The 23336-nt window shown below is 44.0% G+C and overlaps 1 protein-coding gene and 1 pseudogene across 5 annotated transcripts in view; one reads left to right on the forward strand and one right to left on the reverse strand.

The window, feature by feature from the left end:
• Positions 1-21463, forward strand: part of LOC115776077 (regulator of G-protein signaling 3-like) — a 56801-nt gene extending 35338 nt beyond the window's left edge. For 4 of the 5 annotated variants that reach the window (XM_030723693.1, XM_030723697.1, XM_030723696.1 and 1 more), the window contains 16 exons: positions 5258-5339; positions 5433-5538; positions 5687-5783; positions 7472-7732; positions 8075-8114; positions 8202-8461; positions 8988-9071; positions 11232-11343; positions 12619-12788; positions 12950-13484; positions 13723-13946; positions 15463-15509; positions 15591-15689; positions 16272-16333; positions 16440-16606; positions 20024-21462. In XM_030723693.1, the coding sequence (XP_030579553.1) occupies positions 5258-5339; positions 5433-5538; positions 5687-5783; positions 7472-7732; positions 8075-8114; positions 8202-8461; positions 8988-9071; positions 11232-11343; positions 12619-12788; positions 12950-13484; positions 13723-13946; positions 15463-15509; positions 15591-15689; positions 16272-16333; positions 16440-16606; positions 20024-20245 (2568 nt within the window). In that variant the 3' untranslated portion in view covers positions 20246-21462. Of the gene's footprint in view, positions 1-5257; positions 5340-5432; positions 5539-5686; positions 5784-7471; positions 7733-8074; positions 8115-8201; positions 8462-8987; positions 9072-11231; positions 11344-12618; positions 12789-12949; positions 13485-13722; positions 13947-15462; positions 15510-15590; positions 15690-16271; positions 16334-16439; positions 16607-20023 lie in introns of all 5 variants that reach the window. The other variant, XM_030723695.1, reaches the window with a different exon arrangement.
• Positions 21464-21843: 380 nt separating this feature from the next.
• On the reverse strand, positions 21844-22540 carry LOC115776081 (myosin light chain 1, cardiac muscle pseudogene; annotated as a pseudogene).
• Positions 22541-23336: the final 796 nt, after the last annotated feature.

The following is a 23336-nucleotide window of genomic DNA, read 5'->3' on the forward strand; positions in this document are numbered from 1 at the left end:
AGAAAGGTCTCCAGAGGCTTCACTTTCTGAGGTGCTTGAAGAGAGTGCAACCCAACAGACAATCTCCTTGCACATCCACTGCACCACTGAAGGATAGTTCCAACAAATTTTCATTGTATTGTGCAAAGACAACAAAGATATTGTATCTTATTTACTCTGAAACTGCTGGCTAAGTCTAAGCGTAAATTTGGTAAAATAATAATTCATATCGACAGTAATGACACCCGGTTAAGCCAATCGGGGGTCAGTAAAATTAATATTGAGTCTGTGTAATTTTGCAAAAACAATGTCGGACTCTGTAGTTTTCTCTGGGCCCCTCCCCAATCAGACCAGGAGCGACATGTTTAGCTGCATGTTCTCCTTGAATCGCTGGCTGTCTGAGTGGTGTCCAAAAATCAATGTGGGCTTTATGGATAATTGGAAAACTTTCTGGGGAAAACCCGGTCTTGTCAAGAGAGACAGCATCCATCCCACTTCAGCAGCTCTCATTTCTAGAAATCTGGCCAAATGTATTTAACGCCCAAAACGTGGCTATCAATTTGAGACCAGGAAGCAGAGCTGCAGTCTTACACGCCTCTCTGCAGCTTCTCTCCTCCTGCCATCCCCCCCAAAACCCCATCCCCACAGAGTTGGTGCCTGCTCCCATACCACCAAAAAACAAAAAATCAAAAAATTATTGAAGCATAAAGATTCACAAAGAAAAACCAGCATCTTCCAAACCAGCATATAGCATCTTCAACTGCACAAAAGAGTAAAACAGTTAAATGTCCCTATTAGCAAATGATTTGGTGATTGGATAACATGTTGATTTATTCTGCCTTACAGAAACCTGGTTACAGCAGGATGAATATCTTAGTGTGACTCGGGGGTGTTGATTAATTTTAACTGTCAGAATGCTCAACGTACAGGCCTGAAGAGGAGTAGCAGCAGTCTTCCACTTTAGCTGATTAATTAACCAAAGACCCAGGCAGAGTTTTAATTTGTAAGCCTGACTCTTGTCCACTCTAACTGGAAAACTCACACAGTTTTATTTGTTATTATCTATCGTCCACCTGGTCCTTACTCAGAGTTTCTGTCTGATTTCTCAGACTTTTTATCTGATTTAGTGCTCAGTTCAGATAAAATAATTATAGTGGGTGATTTTAATGTCCATGTAGATGCTGAAAATGACAGCCTCAACACTGCATTTAATCTATTATTAGACTCAGTAGGCTTCTGTCAAAATGTAAATGAGCCCACCCACCACTTCAATCATACTCTGGATCTTGTCCTGACATATGGCATAGAAACTGAAGACTTAACAGTATTCCCTGAAAGCCCCCTCCTGTCTGATCATTTCTAAATAACATTTAAAGTTACATTAATGGATTACACAGCAGTGGGTAATAAGTTTTACTACAGTAGAAGTCTTTCTGGAAGTGCTGTAACTAAGTTTAAGATATAATTCCTCCATTATTATGCTCTTCAGTGCCAACACAGTGCAGAGCAGCTACCTAATCTCTGCTCCTGACTCCGTGGTATAACTCATAAACACACAGTGTAAAGCAGATAACTCGTGAGATCAGCCCCAGATTACTTTTCAGCACTGTAGCCAGGCTGACAAAGAGTTCAAACAGCTCTGGTGAACCGAGTATTCCTTTAACCTTAACTAGTAATGACTTCATGAATTTCTTCACAAATAAAATTGTAACCATCTCACAGACATATCTTTGTGTGTAGCTACTTTCAATACTGCTAATTGTTTAGACTCTTTCTCTCTGAGCTGATCTTTCTGAATAAAGTTTAATAGTTACTTCCTCCAAACCATCAATGTGTCTATTAGACCACATTCCTACTAGACTGCTCAAAGAAGTCCTACCATTAATTAATACTTTGATCTTAAATATGATCAATCTATCTTTATTAATTGGCTACTATCACATGCCTTTAAGGTGGCAGTAATTAAACCATTACTTCATCACTTGACCCAGCTGTCTTAGCTAATTATAGGCCAATCTCCAACCTTCCTTTTCTCTCAAAGATTCTTGAAAGAGTAGTTGTAAAACAGCTCACTGATCATCTGCAGAGGAACGGTTTATTTGAAGAGTTTCAGTCAGGTTTCAGAATTCATCACAGTACAGAAACAGCATTAGTGAAGGTTACAAATGATCTTCTTACAGCCTCTGACAGTGGACTCATCTCTGTTCTTGTCCTGTTGGACCTCAGTGCAGCTTTTGATACTGTTGACCATAACATTTTATTACAGAGTATTAAAGGTACTGCACTGCAGTGGTTTGAATCATATTAATCTAATAAACTCCAATTTGTTGATGTAAATGGGGAGTCTTCTTCACACACTAAGGTTAATTATGGAGTTCCACAGGGTTCTGTGCTAGGACCAATTTTATTTACTGTACATGCTTCCCTTAGGCAGTATTATTAGAAAGCACTGTCTAGCTTTATCTATCCATGAAGCCAGATGACACACATCAATTAAAGACATAAAAACCTGTATGACCCCTAATTTCCTGCTTCTAAATTTAGATGAAACTGAGGATATTGTACTCAGCCCCACAAATCTTGGAAACATCTTCTTGGAGTCATTTTTGACCAGGATATTTCCTTCAATGCACATATTAAACAAATTTGTAGGACCGTTTTTGTGCATTTGTGCAGTATTTCTAAAATTAGAAACATCCTGTCTCGCTTATTCAAACTTTTGACTGGTACTGTAATTCATTATTATCAGGCTGTCCTAAAAGCTCCCTGAAAAGCCTTCAGCTGATCCAAAATGCTGCAGCTAGAGTACTGACAGGGACTAGAAAGAGAGAGCAGATTTCTCCCATATTGGCTTCTCTTCATTGGCTCCCTGTTAAATCTAGAATAGAATTTAAAATCCTTCTCCTCACCTACAAGGTCTTGAATAATCAGGCCCCATCTTATCTCAAAGACCTCATAGTACCATATCACCCCAACAGAGCACTTCGCTCTCAGACTGCTGGCTTACTTGTGGTTCCTAGGATACTTAAGAGTAGAATGGGAGGCAGAGCCTTCAGCTTTCAGGCCCCTCTTCTGTGGAACCAGCTCCCAGCTTGGATTCAGGAGACAGACACCCGCTCTATTTTTAAGATTAGGCTTAAAACTTTCCTTTTTGATCAATCTTTTTTTTTTTTTCCTGCTCTCGGTGGAGACAGACACATTTTTCTCTTCTCCCCAGCCTTCCCTATCTACCACTGCTTTCTCCAGGCTTTAAATGTGCTGCTGCTTTGCTGAGGTGTTTTTTTGGAACCTCGTAAGGTGTTCATAATGAACACAATACGAGATGATTTTTTTTTTTAACCTACCTATCCCAGTGTATCTCTTTCTGTTTTCCTCCTAAAGGTAGCGCCGGCAAAACGGCTGCACGACCTCAGACGCCTGCCCCCCCCCCCCCGTTTGTTTCTGTGTTTGTATTTCGCTTGGATGGCTGTTCTGGAACGCAAATTTCGTTATATGTTTACATATAATGACAATAAAGTCTTCTTGAATCTTGAATCTATAGTTAGGGCTGGATCAGGTGATCCTGAACCACCCCTTAGTTATGCTGAATTAGGCCTAGGCTGCTGGGGGGTTCCCATGAGTGTTTGTTTTCATTCACCTCTTTTCACTCTGTTTATATCCCACTCTGCATTTAATCATTATTATTAATCTCTAGCTCTCTTCCACAGTGTGTCCTTTGTTCTGTCTTTCTCCCCTCAGCCCCAACAGCAGATGACTGCCCCTCCCAGAGGTTTCTTCCTGTTAAAAGGGAATTTTTCCTTCCCACTGTCACCAAGTGCTTGCTCATGGGGAGTTGTTTTGATTGTTGCATTTTTCTTTGTAATTATTGTAGGGTCTTTACCTTACAATATAAAGCACCTTGATGCGACTGTTGTGATTTGGCGTTATATATAAATCAAATTGAATTAAAAATAAATTTTTGAAATTAAAGCATTCAAACACAGAAGCTTGGCTCTTGATTCAAAGTGGAAACCTTTTAGGTTTTTACTCCACCAGCTTCTCTAGCCTCCTCTGATCTCTGTATTCCCAGCTTAGCTCAGTGTGAGGAGGCAGGTGGAAACTGTGCATTGAGGAAAACACAAAGCTGTGTTCAAGTCCTTCTCAGCTTCCTGATCCTGGTTATTCCACTTCCTGTTCGGCCTGAAGACTCCGCAGGGGCAGGAAGATAGACGAGGAGCAGGACCATAGAAGTGGAGCTGGTCTGTGAGAGCAGGAGCTCAACCTGCAGAGAAACACTGTTTGCATACCTTCACCCTGGTGCTGTGTCCTCAGGAGCAGAAGGCACCCCTGCAGGAGTTTTAATATCAGCCTGTCAGTCTGAACTCAGGGACATTAAACTTCTATTGTGGTTAGGAAACTCTCAGGACGAGTCGACCTTTCCTCGCGCCTTGGCTGTTTACACAGCCATGGAAACCGCGCAGACCCCAACGGGCCTCGGTCAACAAGAGCGAGGAGCAGCAGTCCTCACATGGTGTCCCCTGCAGGCTGTAAGCATTACAGCAGGGAAACTTTATTTAAACAGGACAAAAAAATTTCCGGTCAGAAGTTGGAGAAAACAAACCTGACCTGAGAGCAGTTTTCTGTCCTAACAGGAGAAGTTTACTAAAAGAAACTTTACAATGATAACAGCAGCAGAGTGACAGTTAATGAGCAGATTTCCTGAAACAGAAGCCGGTAACTGCTCAGTACAGCACCAAGAGCACACGTTTAAAGGATAAAGAGTCACAGAGTCTGAGACAAAATCAAGTTCACTGCAGTTCCACAAACTGCACCTGGTTTACCTTCAGATCTTATATTTAAATGAACCTCAGGTGGAGACTCTACAGGTGACAGGGGAATAATTTTAACAGTTTATTTGTGACGCTGACCTCAGCACATCTTAGTCTCTAAATATTCAAAAAATTTCAAACTTTTCTAGAACAGAAATGTGAACATTAGATTTAAAAATCCTCATTGATCCAAAAAATACTAAAACAGTCTGAAAAAATATCATAAAGGGCATTTTCTGCCGTGATCTTTGTGTTCCCTAAATGAGACTGAATGATTCATGCAGCTGGAACATTTGATCTTCAGCAGCTCTGTGAAAATTAACATTTCAAGCACGTTTAGGGAAAATTAAATCTCCTGTCTCAGAATCTGGGATGTGAGGCAGGAAGCAGACCTGCTCCACCTCTGAGCGGACAGAGTCTGAACCAGCTGAACCAAAACTGACCCCAGGTGTGTTCTCACTGTCCTGCAGGTGAGCATTGCTCGGGGAAAAGATGGATTTGGTTTCACCATCTGCTCCGACTGCCCAGTCAGGGTCCAGGCAGTAGATGCAGGTGAGAAACACAATCACATGATGACCGTACAACATCCTTTTCACTCGTGGATCATAAACACCTGTAACATCTGACTCTGCTCTCTGCTCATAGGTGGTCCGGCTCAACAGTCTGGACTCCGTCAGGGAGACTCCGTCCTGCAACTCAATGGCCTTCCTGTAGAGACCTGGAAGTGTGTTGACCTTGCACACGCCATCAGGTAACCCCACCCCTCCGAGTCTGACCTTACCTGTTCAGGTAACCCCACCCCTCTGAATCTGAAATGTTCTTACCTGCTCAGGTAACCCCGCCCCTGCAGTTTGATGGTCTGGCCTTGTGTGAATTCTAACAGTGGCATGTCTCCTCAGGAGCTGTCAGTCTCAGATCGTGCTGGTGGTGTGGAGAGGTTTACCTGAGGTCCGGTCAGCATGTGAAGCTATGCTCCGCCCACACACACACAACACGGTGAGTTCTGACACGTGGAGAACATTTGAATACTCAGTGTCTCTGAGGAAGGTTCCTCACTGAGAGAAGTGACCCAGAAGTATCTACAGCCATAATCGAAGCTGTTCGAATCCAAGGAAAGGAGCTTCAGTGCTGTCTTCATTACCTACTTAAGCAGAGGAGACACTGGAGCATCCTTTATGAAAGGAGTGGAGAAAATGCTGTCCCATAATGCATAGCAATGCACCATCTGAGCATTCATGAAAACATAAACATCACTGACAAAGCAGCGCACGTTGTGTACATGTTAACCAACAGTGTGTTTTCCACTTCCATAAAAATCACAGCTGAACTCTGAACATCACACAGCTGGAAGAACATGTGCTTCCTGCTCAGGTGTTCATGAAGAGCACAGATTCATATGAACTCTCCAAATCCAGATTATGATCTATATGAACTGATCAGAGTGTCTTTTAGGGTCTGTGTGGTAGTGTGTGTCATCCTGTCTGTAAACCTGATAGCTTGAATGAATTCTGCTAAGATTTTGTAGGGGTCAGAGGTCATATTACCAATCTGTAAAATAACATATTGTCTTACATCCACCAAGGACTCCAAAGACAACTTCATGCTTTATTGGTCCAAAACTGACAAAAAAAAACCTTATAACTCAAAAACTATGATTCTTACAAGTGTGATGTATCAGCATATAGAAAGTACAAAGATTTAAAATGTGTCTCATTTGACCTCTGACCTCGCCCTCAAGGTCAACAGATTGATCTGAAGGTCACAGTTTAAAACCATGTATCAAAATTGTCCTGTCCCTGGTTCTGCTGGAGGTTTCTTCCTGTTAAAAGGGAGTTTTTCCTTCCCACTGTCACCAAGTGCTGCTCACAGGGGGTCGTTCTCACTGTTGGGTTTTCTCTGTATTGTTGGAGGGTCTTTACCTTACAATATAAAGCACCTTGAGGCAACTGTTTATTGTGATTTGGTGCTATATAAATAAAATTGAATTGAATTGAATTAAATGTCAGATGATAGTTTACATCCTAATCTCATGTCACATTTGACCTCTGACCTTACCTTTACATTTCACATCTGCCTTTCTTTGAAGTTATATCTTTTAAGAAAGTATTGTTAAGAGAAAGAATTAATCCACATAAATAAAAGATGATAAATAATTCTCCTCAAAAAGATGTTGCGTGCATTAAAATGGGTTCAACAGGGTGAATAACAAAATCCTGCACTTTTAAAAAGAACAAAGAAAATTAAATCTGCAGAATCCAATCATGTTCCTGTCAAATGAGTCCTGCCTCTGGGGGGCGCTGTCTCTGGGAAGGTGCTGCCTCGGTGGAAGTTCGTGCTCTGAGTGCTGCTTGTTCCGTTTGCATCTGTAATGTCTGCTGTTGTTTTGCAGCCTTTAGGATTCTCATGGATTCATGTTTACGTCACTGTGCTTCTCTTTTCCTGAGTCCTTATAAGTTCTCCTTCATTCCTTTCCTTGACCTCATGATATTTTCCACTGAGGTCAAGGGAAAGTGGTTAGGAAAAGGAGTTAGGAGGTAATTTTTCTGGACTGTTCAGATGTACCCCTGGACTCAGGGTTAGGCTGCACACCTGGGCCAGAACCAGAACAAAGAACCAGAACCAGCAATAATGCTAACTGTTCTTAGGCTAAGCTAATGCCAAGCTAATCTTCCTCTGTCTCCTAGACAACAGGCAGGAAGCTGTTATCTCACCCCACCCACAGCAAACATGGCCGCAAATGGGGTCAGGGGTCAGGAGTCCGGTCCAGTTTGGGAGCTCTAGGTTCTCTATGGAGGGACAGGAAGGAGGACCGGGAGGAAGAGGAGGAGGACGAGGAAGACCAGGAGGTGTACACACCTCACACCACCACGCTAAAGGGCACCCGTGTGACATCATCAAATGGGGACAATTACATCATCCTGTCACCTGTCAACCCAGGAGGGCAGGTGAGTCTCAGGTGGCGACACTTTCAGCTCAGGAGTCACAAAACTCAGATGTTTTTGCTCAAAGAGAATTTTTTTTTTCTCATTTTGGCAGTTTTATCAGGAGGTGACTCTAAACAGTTTCCACAGAACACTTTGACCTTTGGTAGAAATCTCATCATTATTCTGTGAAGCTCTTTTTGGTCCAGAATACTTTCATATAATTTTGTAGTTTGGGTTGATGTTTCCTGGACCCTGACGTTGGCGCACCTTTAGAATGACGCTCCAATCGGCAGTTTGACGATAAAAGGGTTCTAATAAGGATCTGTTGTAACAATAAACTGTTCTCCATCTGTTCCTTTTCAGCTCATGCAGCCGGTTTATCAGGACAGGAACGGGACGATCGGTACGACTTCCTGTCTGAATATTGATCATCAGTCCTGAGTACTGTAAATGTATTGATTATAGGACGATATGACTTGTGGTTCTCCAGGTCGTCTGTACCAGACTCACCCCAGCAGAGGTCAGAACCTTCTTCATGACCCTCGATCGGGGTCATCACAGAGACCTTTCAGCAGCCACACCTCCACCCTGCCTCCACCTCTTTCCTCCACCTCTTCATCATCAACCCTACCCAGAAACTATGGCAACTACCAGAACTGCACCATGGTTCAGTCACATGTGCCCTGCTCAGGATATGGAACCTACGTTACCCTGGCACCCAAAACTGTCATCTTTCCCATCTTCGTCCAGGTCAGAACCTTTAGACCAGACCAGAACCAATCCAGAACGCTTATCTTAGCTGTAGAACCTCTTTATTCACCCCATTTAGCACTAACCCGACCCAGAACAGAGTTTATAATCTTCCAGCCAACCTGAAAGCTCTTTATAGAGACCCTAAAGTAGCGTCACCCAGCTGTACCCAAAGACTCTCCCGTCCATACAGGAGCCCGTTACCTGATCCAGCCTGAATTCAGGGCTGTTGTAGGAACAGGAAGAGATGCAGCGACCAGAGAAATTCAGCAGCTTGTAGCTATGAAAGACAGAATAAAGTTAGTGAGGCAAAGTGGGCGGGGACTGAATCTAAATAATAACTAAGCAGCGAGCCCTACCAGGAAACTGATGACTGATTTTATGATGAGGTGGGAAATGACGGAGATTACTGAGGCCATGCAGCCATCAGCTACAAAGGCACAAAATATTGTTGGGGTTTGTGTGTTTTGCCGTTGTTTGTATGTTGCTCTTGTTTACATGTTTGTGTTGTTGTTGTTGTTTTCAGCCGCTCGATCTCTGCAGCCCAGACAGAACCCTGCTGATGTCTGAAGAGATGATTCTACACCAGGCCAACCTGCTGCCTGCAAAGGTACTACTGTAAATATACAGCGAGTACACAGCAGTACTCGTGTATTTGAGGGTTTTGTTGGTGTTCTGCTGCTTTGAGAACTTGAAAAAAAGACAACCGGACTTCTTTAAGTTTGTGAAGACGTTTCACTCCTCATCCACGAGGCTTCTTCAGCTCTAAATCTAAATTCTCCTGAGTTTCTCTGACAAATCAGCCACATAAGGAATGACAGTGTCGTTCCGTTTGTCACTCTCCATAGTTGGTGTCTGACCTTCTTTCTTTTGCATCTTCACTGATTTGATGAAGGCCCAGTTGGGATAACCTCGTGTTTTAAGAGCTTAAATACCTGAGACTCTCCATCTGATGTTTTAAAACTGAAGAAGCCTCTTGGATGAGAAGTGGAAACATCTTCACAAACTGCCATGACCTGGACGACTGAGAGCCTACACAGACGTACTCTCCTGCTGTTAAACAGAAGGGGGTTGGGGAGCATTGAGCAGCACTCACAGCTGTATCAGGAGTACTGTGAGCTCTCCTGAGGCGTTGAGGTCTCTGAGGAGGTTTGGTGTCTGTGCAGAATATCGATGTTTCTGAGAAATGTTTGATTCTGAGAGTGAACCTGATCCTGAAGGACACGACGACCTCAGAGAGCAGAACCAGGATCACTTTCACGCTACTGCATTTTATACACACACACACACACACACACACACACACATATATACAGTATCTGGGAATCTGCTGCGTTTTTAGTTTCGTATTTTCAGTAAAGGTGAAGGTTTCTGCCCTCCAGCTCTCACAGAGTTCACAGCAGTTTATCTGTTTTATTTCCACAATCCAAATGAGAAGATGACATTCAGTGGTTTGATTTTTTTGATTTTTAAGGAGCTGTTCCTTTTTTTCAGTATTGTTCTTTGTGTAAATGAAGAGTTTATTTTACCTCAGGACTACTTCGGCTGTTTCCCATAGTGCACGTGTGGATAACGCTGGTGTTTTGGTGGTCTCCAGAAAGGGTGCTGCTTCTTGTTCAAAACACTGGATTGAAGAATTAAAGCACCATCAGGGAAGAGGCTGGAGATGAGTTCCACTTTGTGAGCTCAGTGTGGCTGGGGCACAGCCTGAGGTGATACTGTGGATCTTGGATTGTGGGCCTTGTGTGTGAGTGAATTTCTGATCACAAAGTAATCCATAGATATGTTTATATCTGATATCCTGTCTTTGTTCTCCAGATGTGCATCAGACCACTGTCAGATACAGCTGTTGATGAGTGTGAAGGTTTCTGGGAGGTGGAATTAGATGAATGATCTGGCTGTGGGTTCAGTACACAATTGAAATCTGCCCTAACATGTTGTGGGAATGCAGAAAAGAGAAAGATGGGCGCTCCATATTGGGCCCATAAATATGATCTATTGTTCCTCTGACTTGGTTAATGTTCCTGTTTATAATGAAGTGCCCTTCCAGAAGAACTACAGATGATTTGTGCCTGTATATTTTACTGTGCAGAATGGAAATGGCTCTGGTTCTTGGAGTTATAAGTTGAGTTGAGGCCTGGCTGGTTTTCAGACTCTGTGACGTGTTTCCTGTAATCCTGACAGACTTTAGCTGCTGTAGGCGCCTCAGTGCTTTGCTTCTTTGTGCAGGTCAGCTGATTCCTCTGAGGCTCCCAGATGTTGCATTCAGTGTAGATGTTTTGGCATTAATGGCGCTCATGAGAAGATTTCCTCCCTGTGATAGTGTGAAAACCTGGGCGAGTGCTCCGGGGTACAAAGAAAGAAAACAGGAACAAAACCACCAATAACAAAGACACAGTAAAAATAAAGTATAATGTGTGAGTGCGCTGGTTTTAATCCAGAAATGCATTTAGTTTGATGGTCTGTAGATGCAGGAAGACAATATACGATAAATGAGGAGGGGGCCAAAGGATGGAGGAAAACTCACCTATACACAGGTGTAATGACAGACATATACACATTGACTCCACAGAGGACGTTACTCAGGGTCAAAGGTCACAGTGACTTCATGTGTGATGTGTGTTGATTGAGAGACAGCGGTGTGTAACTGCAGCAGCAAGTTGTGTGTTCATATGAGGAAGAGGAGCTGATTTCTACACATATAGATTTTACTGTGGTGATAAGTGTGTGTGTGTGTGTGTGTGTGTGTGTGTGTGTGTGTGTGTTTCAGGTGACTGTGTTGATCTACAGTGACCTGCTGCTGCTTACCAGAGAGGATGAAGCTGGACGCTGTAACGTCCTGCAGAGTCCTGTGTACCTGAACACACTGCAGCTCAGAGAGGGTAATGCTGCATTCACTGTCATCTCTGAGTGTTGGTGTTTTTAAACTGCACTCTGATGCACTAATCTCCTGAGTTTATCTCCTGCCAGACTCTTGATTTCTGTTCATACATGTGATATCAGAGCTCAGGAGAACACTCTGATCTGCACAACAAAACCTGGTTAGATATTCATTTGTCTTTATGGCCCCTCAGTCTGTAGTGTAGGTACAGAAATGGTCTGCACACCTGGTCGACTAATTTTCTGCTCAGAATAAAATCTAAACTCTGCCCATCTCAAGACCAGACTTTCTAAATACAGCAAACTGGTGTGAGGCCACAAAATGTTCAGATGGAGTGGAAATACGAGCACAGCTGTAGCCACTTCACTTTACTGATGTCCACAGAGAGCAGCACAGATGAGCCGATGCTTGCTGCTGATAACAAAAATGATCCAGTGTGAGCGGGGTACAGTGTGAATGTGTTTCTGCCAAGAAACAGCAGGAGGGGAATCGATCTCTTCTGTTCTGGTCGGACTCTGAGGAACCTCTAACAGAGGAACGTTAGCAGGGTGGAGACTATCTACAATTCTACACAATGAGTCATATATCGAAATATCAGCATGCAGTAAATTAGAAACAAGGCATTATAAATAAGCAAATATTTGGTTGTATGCAAAATAGAGTGTCTGAGATTTTTACCTTTGTGTAATAAATATGCTGCTTCCATGTTAGCTGCCCTAAAAACCTTTTATCAAAACCTCTCTCAAGTTCAACACCACTGATTTAAATTTTTTTTTTTCTCTTTAAGCACCTCTTTTTTTTATTTACAAATACCATAAATTTAGTTTTTGCTGTACTGAGAGACAATTTGTTAACATCAAACCAAGTTTTGAGTAGCTTTAGTTATTTTCTTTATGCCAAAGTTCATTTACATATAGTTCCCCTCAATTTTCTGAACCGTCTCAACAGCTCAGTCTTATATTTTTGATTTGTAAACTGTATGACTGTAGCTGGCTTGGTCTTGTGGTCCCTGTTAGGAAACATGTAACAAGTAGATATATGCTGTTTCTCAAGACTGATGCTTTTACTGCTGAAGGAGTTCAAGTGCTTGAAGTTAGCCTGGAGGTGCATTTTCACCTTCATTCACTCAGCCGAGTGTCGCTCTGTGTCATTGCTCCTCTCTTCCAATAGGAGTCTCTTCCCCCATTTTTTTTTTTTAGATTATTGTAAGTTAGAGTCTAGCTGCCAATCAGAGTGCAGGATTTGACCTTTGCGTGTGTGTGTGTGTGCATTGCAGCACTGTCCGAGCCGCTTCACCTGTACTTCCTGCACAGCTCTCAGGGCTGCTGCCGCTGTCTCTTCAGCCTGGAGGCGTTCAGCATCGAGCAGAAGGTCCGAGTGAGCCTCTGTCTCCATGACAACATACAGCTGCAGCTCATCAGCACAGAGACCACTCACACACAGCAGGTACGCCACCTGTGCAGGTAGTCATAGAAAGTGGAAGGAGGTCCAGTTCACTTAGTTTGTCCAGCAGAGGGCGCTGAAACAGATGCATTAAACAACCCCACAGGTTTGTCCACATGATTCATTTTCTCTTCTTCTCCTCTTCCTCCTCCTCCTCCTCTCAGTTCTCAGACCTCCCCTCAGACTTCGGCCTCCTCTCTCTCAGGCAGTCAGACCTCCTCTATCGTCCTTCATCTCCTTACTCCTCTCTCTGTGATCCCCTCAGACCTCCCTCCCCTTCTCCTTACTCTCCCAGTGCTCCCTTTTCCTCTTCCACCCCTCCTCCTGCTCCCGTTCCCCTTCTGTCCCCATACACCACCTCCTCACCACCCCCCAGGACTGTCATCTCCCCAGCTCAGCTCCTCTCTCCCCCCCAATACCCCTCTTCCACTCTGAGGAGTCCCATCTGGAAGGAGAGAGCGGGAGCAGAGGAGGAGGAGGAGAGAAGAAAAAGGCAGCGGGGGGAAGAGGAGGTGGAGGAGCGACAACAGGGGGAGGGGGAGAGTGCCTCTGAGACTTCAGAGAATGTGGGAGGTGTCAGGGGGCGGGGCTTCCTGCTCAGCCATCACCACTTCGACATGAACCAAGAGAAGGATGAGGACAGTGATGATGAAGAGGAGGAGGAAGAGGGCACGAATGAGTTTACCTACAGACCAACAGGTCAGTTGAAGTGCTTTCACAGAACATCAGAAAAGCACGAGTTCAGCGAGATGAAGCGCTGGTTCGAGTGAGTGAGGATGAAGAGTTGATTCGGAAGTGTGATGCTGAATTTGGCGTTAGTGAGGATGAAGGAGTTGAGAGATGAAAGATGAGCTCAGCTGAAGCGGTGCACATGAAGCATTTGGAGATGCTGTCTGAGCCTGATTGATCATATTGATTGATTTCTCCTTTGTTTCAGTCCTGCGCCGCTCGCTGTCTGAGGGTTCTCTGCTGCAGGAACCTCGATCGCCCCGCTTCCTCTCTGACAGCACCATCCACCGCCTCACCCGCACTGTGAACTTTGACTTCAACTCCAGCTCAAACCTCACTTCCCAAGCCCCCTCCCCCCACACTCTGAGGAAGCAGCTGACCAAAGAGGGGGGGTCTCTGCACCAAATGCTGATGCTGCTCAACATGACCAAGGTAGGGACCAGAACTGGGTTTGAGCAGCTACTAAAGAACCAAGAAACATTAGCTGTCTAAGTTTAAGTGAGGGGTACCTTCTTCAATGCCATGTGCCAACACAATGCAGAGCAGCTACCTAAATTCCCAGAGGTTGATTATCTTGCTAATGGTACACATTGGCCCAGTTTCCCGTACAGGGATTATGTCTAATCCTGGACTAAGTACTTTTCCTATTGTGGTCTTCACTGACTTTTTCCTTTTAGCCTAGGACCATGCTTAATCCAAGACTGGGAAACCAGCTGATTAAGTATTACAAGCCCAGATAAACGAGGAGGATTGCATCAGGAAGGGCATCCGGTCTAAAATATTTGTCAAATCAGACATGCAGAGCATTAATAAGGTGACCTGCAAGAGAATTGGTTGAGGCCTGGATTAACAATGACTGCCTCATGTTAGGCAGTAAGAGAGCAAGAAAGGCAGGAGTGTGGTTATAAGAGTAGGGACTTTAAATGTATGGCCTGTGACTGGTAAAGGGAGAGAACTGGCTGATATGATTGAGAGAAGGAAGGGAAGGTGCATGCACTGCTCAAAAAAATGAAAAGAACACTTATAAAACATCAGATCTCAACAGGGAAAAAGTATCTTTGCTAATATGGACTGGGAATGAAAGGATGCCACATAGTTTGTTGGAAATGAAAATGATCAACCTACAGAGGCTGAATTCCAAGACATGGGCGTAGGGTCTGACAATGAGTCCAAGGATTTCATCCTGATACCTGATGGCAGTCAGGGTGCTGTTGCCTAGCCTGTAGAGGTCTGTCCCTCCATGGATATGCCTCCCAGACCATCACTGACCCACCACCCAACCGGCCATGTTGAACGGTGTTACAGGCACCATAACATTCTCCACGGCCTCTCCAGACCCTTTCACGTCTGTCACATGTGCTCAGGGTGAACCTGCTCTCATCTGTGAAAAGCACAGGGCGCCAGTGGTGGACCTGCCAATACTGCTATTCTATGACAAATGCCAGTCAGGCTCCATGGTACCAGACAGTGAGCACAGGGCCCACTAGAGGATTTTGGGCCCTCATGAAGACATTTTCTGATTGTTTGGTCAGAGACATTCACACCAGTGGCCTACTGGAGGTCATTTTGTAGCTCTGGCAGCGCTCATCCTGTTCCTGCTTGCACAAAGGAGCAGATACCGGTCCTGCTGATGGGTTAAAGACCTTCTACGGCCCTGTCCAACTGCCTGTCTCCTGGAATCTCCTCCAGGCTCTTGAGACTGTGCTGGGAGACACAGCAAACCTGGCAATGGCACGTATTGATGTGCCAAAACCTGTGAAACCTCTGTAGGGTCCAGGTATTACCAGTAGTGACACTGACCCTCGCCAAATGCAAAACTAGTGAAAAACAGTCAGAAAATAAGAGGAGGGGAAAAATGTCAGTAGCCTTTCCATTCCTGTTTGACTGTTTACTGCTCCGGTTCTGTGGTTCTTCAGGTTCTCACAGTCATTGTGATTTGTTTGCTCAGGCTGGAGAATCCAGAAACCATCAGCTGAAGAAGAAGACCCAGAATCTGTACGTAAACAAACACACTGTAGTTTTTGTTGTTTTTTTTTTCTTTCCTGTCGCTCTGATTCGTCTTCGTTGTCTCCCCAGAGCTGCTGATGTTCGTGGTCGCCTGGCATTTCTACGAAGGCGGAAAAACAGTACTGGTGTCCGTGGTAACAGTTTGGAGAAAGCGCTGAGAAACAACAGGTAGAAAAAAACATTCAGCCTGAACCTGACCTGAAGCCAAGCGAGATTCTAACCTGAAGCAAAGGACAGGGAGCATAAACCCAAAGTATTTTAGTTACAGAAAACACAAACAAGGCATTCTCCCTTAACTTGTCTTTCACAGGTGTAGAACCACAGATTTAAGGTGGAAACTTCATATTGGGATCCACCTTTACCCCTGCTGCAGTTATTTTGTAACCACAAACCTTTCTGAAACCTTCCTCTGTAACCTGACGTGTACCTCCAGAGAAATATAACTACATGTCACCGTGATGCAGTGATTGGCCCATTCAGTACATTTTTCCATTGTTTATGGTTACTACTTCTTCTGCCACTGTTATTTTTTTTTTTTATCAACCAGAAGAAAATGGATCATCACCAAATAGTGTATTGGTGGTGAAACTGCAGAGCAGCAGTGCTGAGCCTGCATAATGGGCTCTACTTAGATTCAACACAGAAGTCTAAATGCAGCTCGATTAACCTTGAGAGCCTCAGGTGGACGTTAGAGGAACTTCAGGTGTTGGTGTTTCAGTGTGTCTGAAGTGTGTTCGTTTTGTTTTCCAGACCATCTGCAGGGGAGGTGCTGAGGTGGGCGGAGAGTCTGGAGGCTCTGCTGTCCAATCAGTGTAAGAGTTCCCGTTTGTGTTTAACCAATTTTCATTAGGGGGAGGAGCCAGCATGATGACGTTCTCGCCATTAGCTTAATTCGATTGCTCCTTTCTTATTGGTCAGACGGTCTGACGGTGTTCCGTCACTTCCTGAGGTCAGAGTTCAGCGAGGAGAACCTAGACTTCTGGTTGGCTGTGGAGAGATTTAAAAGGACACGCCCCTCCAGCAAGATGGCTGCCAGAGCTGCAAAAATCTATGACCAGTTTATTTCTACAACTGCAGCGAGACAGGTACCATCTGAGCTCTGATTGGTTGTTTTTTCCTTAAATCATGTTTAATCATGTAAAAAAAAAAAAAAATGAGAGCCACGTTCCTTTAATAATGATGGAAATGAAAGTAAAAGAAAACGAGTCAGTTTGTCTGGTGCTCTCACAGTCTGTGGGAAGAAGCTGATGCTCCTGAACCTTCTCCCAGATGTTAGTGGGGAGAACAGGCTGTGAGATAGGTGGTAAGGAAGTGTGATACCCTACAGCAGTGATGGGTAGATGAGGCATCATAAAGCATTTCGACACATTGCCAAACTGTGTTGATACTGTCACTGAATACTGACACCTGCTGGAACTTAAAAATCCCTACAGGCAACCTAGTTGACAGACTCAACTGACACTGATGTGATGACCTAGTATATATATAATAATATAATTTAAGTCATTGTATTTTATATTGTATTAGTTCATATCGTCATTTAAATTTAAAATATCTGATATTTTTAGATACAGTCAATGAATAATGTGAACATGCATCATTATGTGAAAATATAAGTGAATGTGAATGAGGATGCTTGTCGACTGGGATTTTTTTTTTTTTTTTTACAAATTTTATTCAAAAAAAAAAGTTTCCCCAACGTTTTGAAATTGAGTCTGTTACGTTTTTTTGATGCAACTTCTCCAGCTGTAGAAAACATCTGCTCATACGGCACAGATGAGGCTGGAGTGCAGAGAAACTGTAAGGAAAAGCAGGAGAGGTTTGGATAGATTGTCTTTTGGTTGTCCCAGTGTCTCAAAGGATCCTGGGAAAAGGCAATATCGCCCTCTGCCAGGTATCTCTGCACCTCCTGGATGGCATCGGCTGTGGCGCTTTGGGGTCTGCCTGCCCACTTTGATGTCGAGATGTTGCCAAAAGTTATCTAAAAAAAACAACAAATTGGCATTTTAGTACATGATTTCCAAACAACAACAAACAAATAATGCTGAATAACGTGCCTGAAGTGGGTGCAGACAGCTGTTGTGAAGATGGTCCCGGCTGGGGCTCATTTGTGTGTCTGATTACAGACGCACATTCTGACCGCAGTCTGCTGATGGCCTCATTGCACTTGGAGGAACTGCAGAACCCGAGTGATTCAAATCTGGGGTCTACAAGTGTTGCTGGGGTCAACACACTTAATGACCCCAGATTGGAAGCAGAGTCTGTGACGCGATGCTTCAGGTGTTCGTGTAGGTGTATGGCTGCCTGTGTGTGCAAGGTTGAAGCATTGCGCTCTAGTGCAAGATAGAGCATTTTCATCATCGGGATGACCTTTGACCCTGACACTCGCCTCTCTTCAGACAACTCCACTGTAGCTTGATGGAAAGGAGCAAGCACAAGAAGTGTTTCTCCTATGATGGTCATCAGCTGTAAGTGGAGTCAAATCGTCCCATCTGTTGCTGCACTTGAGCAAGCTTCTCCTTGGCTGTAGTGCTTGATCTGAAGTATGTGACAATGTGCCTGGCTTTGTGTCTGATGGATGTAAGTGTGGGGATCTGATCACATGATTTTCTAACTAATAAATTGAGACTATGTGCAATGCAAATTGAGCACCAAATTTGGAGCTGTCTGGTGGATGCAGTCATGTTTGGTGCTGCATCAGTCACATCAAATCAATATATTTAAATTAAAGATTAAATAAATTGGATATATCAACTACTACTTTAGATAATTTCCACACAGACCTTTCTGGTTGGCAAAACATATGAGGGCTGAAGGACCTGGACCAGTTCCCTGAACCCCTCACTCTCCACAATGCTGAGGGGCTGGCAGTCCTTCAGGATGAAATTCAGCAGATCCTCATCCAGCATCTGCTTCCTGGAAGCTTGGTGGTTAAACATGAGATACAGAATAAATTAATAGGAATTAATTATGAATAAAGCAACTGTGAGTAAGTTGTAGAGTGGCTGTATACCTGGGTTTACCCTGGATGTATCTGGGATTTCATTCTCATGCCTGGCCCTATAATGCCTCAGCATCGAGGAGGTGGATTTATTTAAATACGAAAGCTCTGTCGAACAAATTCGACATTTAACCTGCAGACAATAATATGAATAGTGAACTAAGAGTCACTTTGAAATGAATTTGAATTCAGACAGATCAAGTGGAAACTCTGAGAGGAACAGGATGAAAACACAAGCAAATTAAAACAAATACCTTATTTTCTGATATGAGATCAAAATGGTCCCACACAGCGGAAACCTTTCTTTTGGTTTGAGGCTGCTCCATGATTCTTGATGGATTTAATAATGACCTGCAAAAGAGCAAAGATTCTTTTGGCAGATGCTTCCCCTTGACAGATACGCTTCCTTATAAACAGTTTGGCGCATCAGTTCGAAACAATTTCTGTATCGGTCACATGACTTTATAATAGCGGTACGCGCACCGACACGGGTTGTGCTTTATGAGCGCGACGCGTGCGCCGATGCATCGGTGTTGCCGGACCCATCACTACCCTACGGATGCAGCGTTAGCTGTAGATGTCCAGCAGCACTGGGAGGGAAGCCCCTATAATCCTTCTGGCTGTCCTAATCAAGCTATTCAGCTGCCAAACCAGGAGGTGAGGCTGTAGTTCACAATGGCGCCCCTGTAGAAGGTGGGTAGACCTGCCTTCCTGGGTCTCCTAAGAGGGTGGAGCTGCTGTTGGACCTTCATCATTTGGCGATGGCTGCAGTATTGGTAGTGAAGGTAAAGACCTCTGCCAGGTGGACTCCGGTAAACTTGACACTGCTGACCCTCTCCGCAGCAGCCCTTTTGATGGTCAGAGGACTGCAGGCCTGTCTGTCTGAAATCCATCACCATCTCCTTAGTTTGTTCTATGTCTTGAATAATCAGGCCCCATCTTATCTCAAAGACCTCATAGTACCATATCACCCCAACAGAGCACTTCGCTCTCAGACTGCTGGCTTACTTGTGGTTCCTAGTTTACTTAAGAGTAGAATGGGAGGCAGAGCCTTCAGCTTTCAGGCGCCTCTTCTGTGGAACCAGCTCCCAGCTTGGATTCAGGAGACAGACACCCTCTCTATTTTTAAGATTAGGCTTAAAACTTTCCTTTATGATCAAGCTTATAGTTAGGGCTGGATCAGGTGACCCTGAACCACCTATGCTCCTATAGGCCTAGGCTGCTGGGTTGTTCCCATGATGCACTGATTGCGTTCTCTCATGTTGGGCCTTTACGGTCCACAGAGAGGCGACTGTGATCTGTTAAACTTTCTGTTCTCGCATCGGTTTTTAGAAGCGACAAAGGTTTAAAGTCAGAAAACTGCTGGCTCTTTTATTGTATTTCAATCTGGATTTTTTTTTTTAGTAAACATTTTATTAAAATGGAGATTTTAAATCTTTGAACTAAACATGTCTATTGGGCCAGTGCCTGGTCATGTGACACAGCTACTCTTTGTCTCCAGGTCAACATGGACTCAGCCATCAGAGAGGCGACCAATCAGAGCATGCGTCTTGGTATTAGCTCTGCCTCCTTCCAGCTCGCCCAGGACCAGATTTTCTACCTGATGGAGACGGACAGTTATCCTCGATTCCTCAAGTCCCGCTTCTACACCCAGCTGGCCAGTCAAAACACAGAGACAGCCACGGAGCTGGCCAATGAGACTGATGGGACAGGACGAGGATGAGGATGGTCTGATCTGAGCTTCTGATTGGCTGAACAGATCCATCTTCCCAGCAGCATTCTGGGAGACAAGTATTATCAAGTGTTTTTGGACTAAAGGGCACAGATTTGGATGTTTTATCCTTTCATGAACAAGTTAAACAACTTTATTATGACTTTAATGTTCAGTTTTAAACTGATCTTCATCTGTTTATTTAGAAACATTTAACCTGCCCATGTGACTAAAGCATGACCGCCTACAGACCCTGAAACCTGATTAGGCCAACTTTTAGTGTCTTAGCCTTTAGGCCGCCGGGGAAGCCGTGCTAATGTGATTCTCGTGGGGCCTCTCGGCCAGGTCATGTTTATAAATGAGAACTGGTCCTCAAACATTTTACCTGGTAAAATAAAGGTTTAAAAAAATAAATTAAATAAGGGGCTAGACGAATGATCTCACTCACATGTTAATGTTCAAACACCTGCAGAAGGTTCCCATCAGCCTCAGCTGCGTGTTGTGTTTAATTAGCCAGTGTCAGCGTGCTAATCCTGCTAACCATCATGCTGCGAGTAGCTTCCAGACATGATTGATTTTGGATCTCAGCACCGACTGTGAGCAGACCGAGTTTCTGCTTTTAGTTTCTTTAAAAAACAGTTTTTAACAACTAACTGAAGTTTTGTGTGTGTGTGTTTAAAGGCAGGTTTGTGAGTGAAGGAATCACCTGCTGCTTTTTGTTTATCAGAAGACAGAACTGTTTAGCTTCATGCTGATGTAACCTTTGATTAAATAATAACCTGTAAAATCAAATAAAACAAAATTACCTTAAACTTGTTTATTCAGTCTCAGAAAGCTATAAAAACAACTGTCTCCCCTCCTCTGGGGATTCAGGTGCTTCTTCCTCGGTGAGTCTCTCTGAGTCTTCTTCGAGAGGTAAAAATTAGAAGCTGATGGAAGCAAGGTTTGTGCAGGGGGAGGGGCAACACCTTTGCAGGTGTCATATCCAGATACCACCAGTCAGAGGGGTTTCTTTCAGATTGCTGTTTTTTAATTACTGAGGGGAGGAAGAAGAATTATAATTAATTTTACTGATCATTTTATTAAATGAAAGGTTCTACATGTTCTGATAAAATTGCCTCTCAGTCCAAAGGAAAAGAACGTGGATGTTTTGTTAAGCAGACATGAATACAAACATGAACTCCACTTTCGCTGGGCTTTGGACAGTCTGAAAATCAGTGATGCCGGCTGAATAACCTCTGATGTTGCCTCATCAAGTTTGGGCACAAAAAATTCATGTTTTATGTTGTTTCAATAATTGGAATAAAGCTAAAGAAAAAAACTCTAGATTGAAATGTTTTTCATTAGCTTTTCTCATTATAAACTGGTTCACCATCGTGCTGCAGAGAAACCAGAGGGGGATCTTCAGTGTGATGAACTTCATACCATCCCTAACAAATTAAACCAGACTTAAACAATCCAAAAATATTGGATACACATTTTACCTCAATCAGAGTTACTGATGTGTGAGCTGCTTCAGAGGTTAGGGGTTCAAATCCAGCTGCAGTGACTGGGTCTGTTTCTGCATCGTTTTATGAGTGAAAGTAGTTGTTAAGTGAAAACAACGAGAAGAGCTGCAAACGTTTTATTAGAGATGACAAACTTCTGATGCATCACAGACACTCGGTCCATCAAAGAAGAAGTCTGTTTTTCTACCCGGCCAGGATGTGTTTGACGAACTCAGTGTAGTTGATGTGTCCGTTGGCATCCTCCTGTCCAGCCATTAGACGGTCCACCTCGTTCTCTGTCATCCTCTCTCCCAGCGTGGCGAGGACGTGGCGGAGTTCCGCCCCCATCACCGTGCCGTTGCCTTCCTTGTCGAAAACCCTCAGCCCCTCCACGAAGTCCTCAAAGTTGCCTTGTTCCTTGGAGCGTGCCACATGCTGCAACATGGGCAGGAAGCTGTCGAAGTCCAGCAGCTTGATGTTCAGCTCCTCCGCCTTTGGCCTCCCCAGCAGCTTCAGCACCTCCTCATTGGTGGGATTGTGTCCAAGCGCCCGCATCACATCTCCACACTGAGCGTAGGTGATCTTCATCTCGCCGGTGGGCGTCTCGTCAAACAGTGTGAAGGCATCTTTGAACTCCTCGATCTGGTCGGGGGTGAACTCTATCACAATGCTCTGCAGGTCCACCTCAGGAGGTTTGGGCTCCGGCTCCACAGGCTTTGGTGGAGGAGGAGGCTCCTCCTTCTTAGCCTCCACCTTCTTCACCTCTGTCTTCTTCGGTTCAACTTTTTTTGGCGGCATGCTGCTGCAGAGCACCGGTGGTGGAGATAGAGGAAGGTTTCTGCCAGGCCTTTTATAGGAGCCAGAGGTGGGGCGAGCAAAGCAGGAGCAAATGGCAGGGAGGAGAGAGAGAGATTACCAAAGATGGAAGAAAACTGGAATAGAAACACAGAGATGATAAGAAACTGAAGATAAGAAGCTTCCAGAAGCAGCAGAGACACTAATGTTGTTAAATGCACCCATTTGCAGCCTGGTTCTGCTCGAGGTTTCTTCCTGTTAAAAGGCAGTTTTTCTTCTTACTGTTGCTCATAGGGGGGGTCGTTTTTGATTTTTGGGTTTTTTAGGGTCTTTACCTTACAAATAAAGTGCCAAATAAAGTGCTGAAGCAAATGTTTGTTGTGATTTGGTGCTATATAAATAAAATTTAATTGAGCTGAATTATTGTAATTCTTTATTTGCAGGACCCTCCAAATCATCAGCACATTGACTTCAGCTCATTCAGAACAGAGTCTGACCTGCTCAGTGTCTATAACCCAGTCACACCTCTCAGGTCATCAGGTGCAGATCTTTAAACTGTTCCTCTGGTTTCCTCCCAAACACGTGCAGTTCCTGGGGTCAGGTTAATCGGTGATTCTGAATTTCCCATAGGTGTGAATGGTTGTCTGTGTTGGCGACCTGTACAGGGTGTACCCTACCTTTTGCCCTATGACTGCTGGCTCCTGTGACCCTGAAAAGGATGATGGATGAATTGAATTGGACTGCATTTAAGGTTTTATAAGTGAGCAAAAAGGGATATTATGTTTATTTTTAGATATATTGTATGCAAAGGAAGTTTTTTG

Source organism: Archocentrus centrarchus, unplaced genomic scaffold (genome assembly GCF_007364275.1).
Source record: "Archocentrus centrarchus isolate MPI-CPG fArcCen1 unplaced genomic scaffold, fArcCen1 scaffold_26_ctg1, whole genome shotgun sequence".
Classification (NCBI taxonomy): Eukaryota; Metazoa; Chordata; class Actinopteri; order Cichliformes; family Cichlidae; genus Archocentrus; species Archocentrus centrarchus.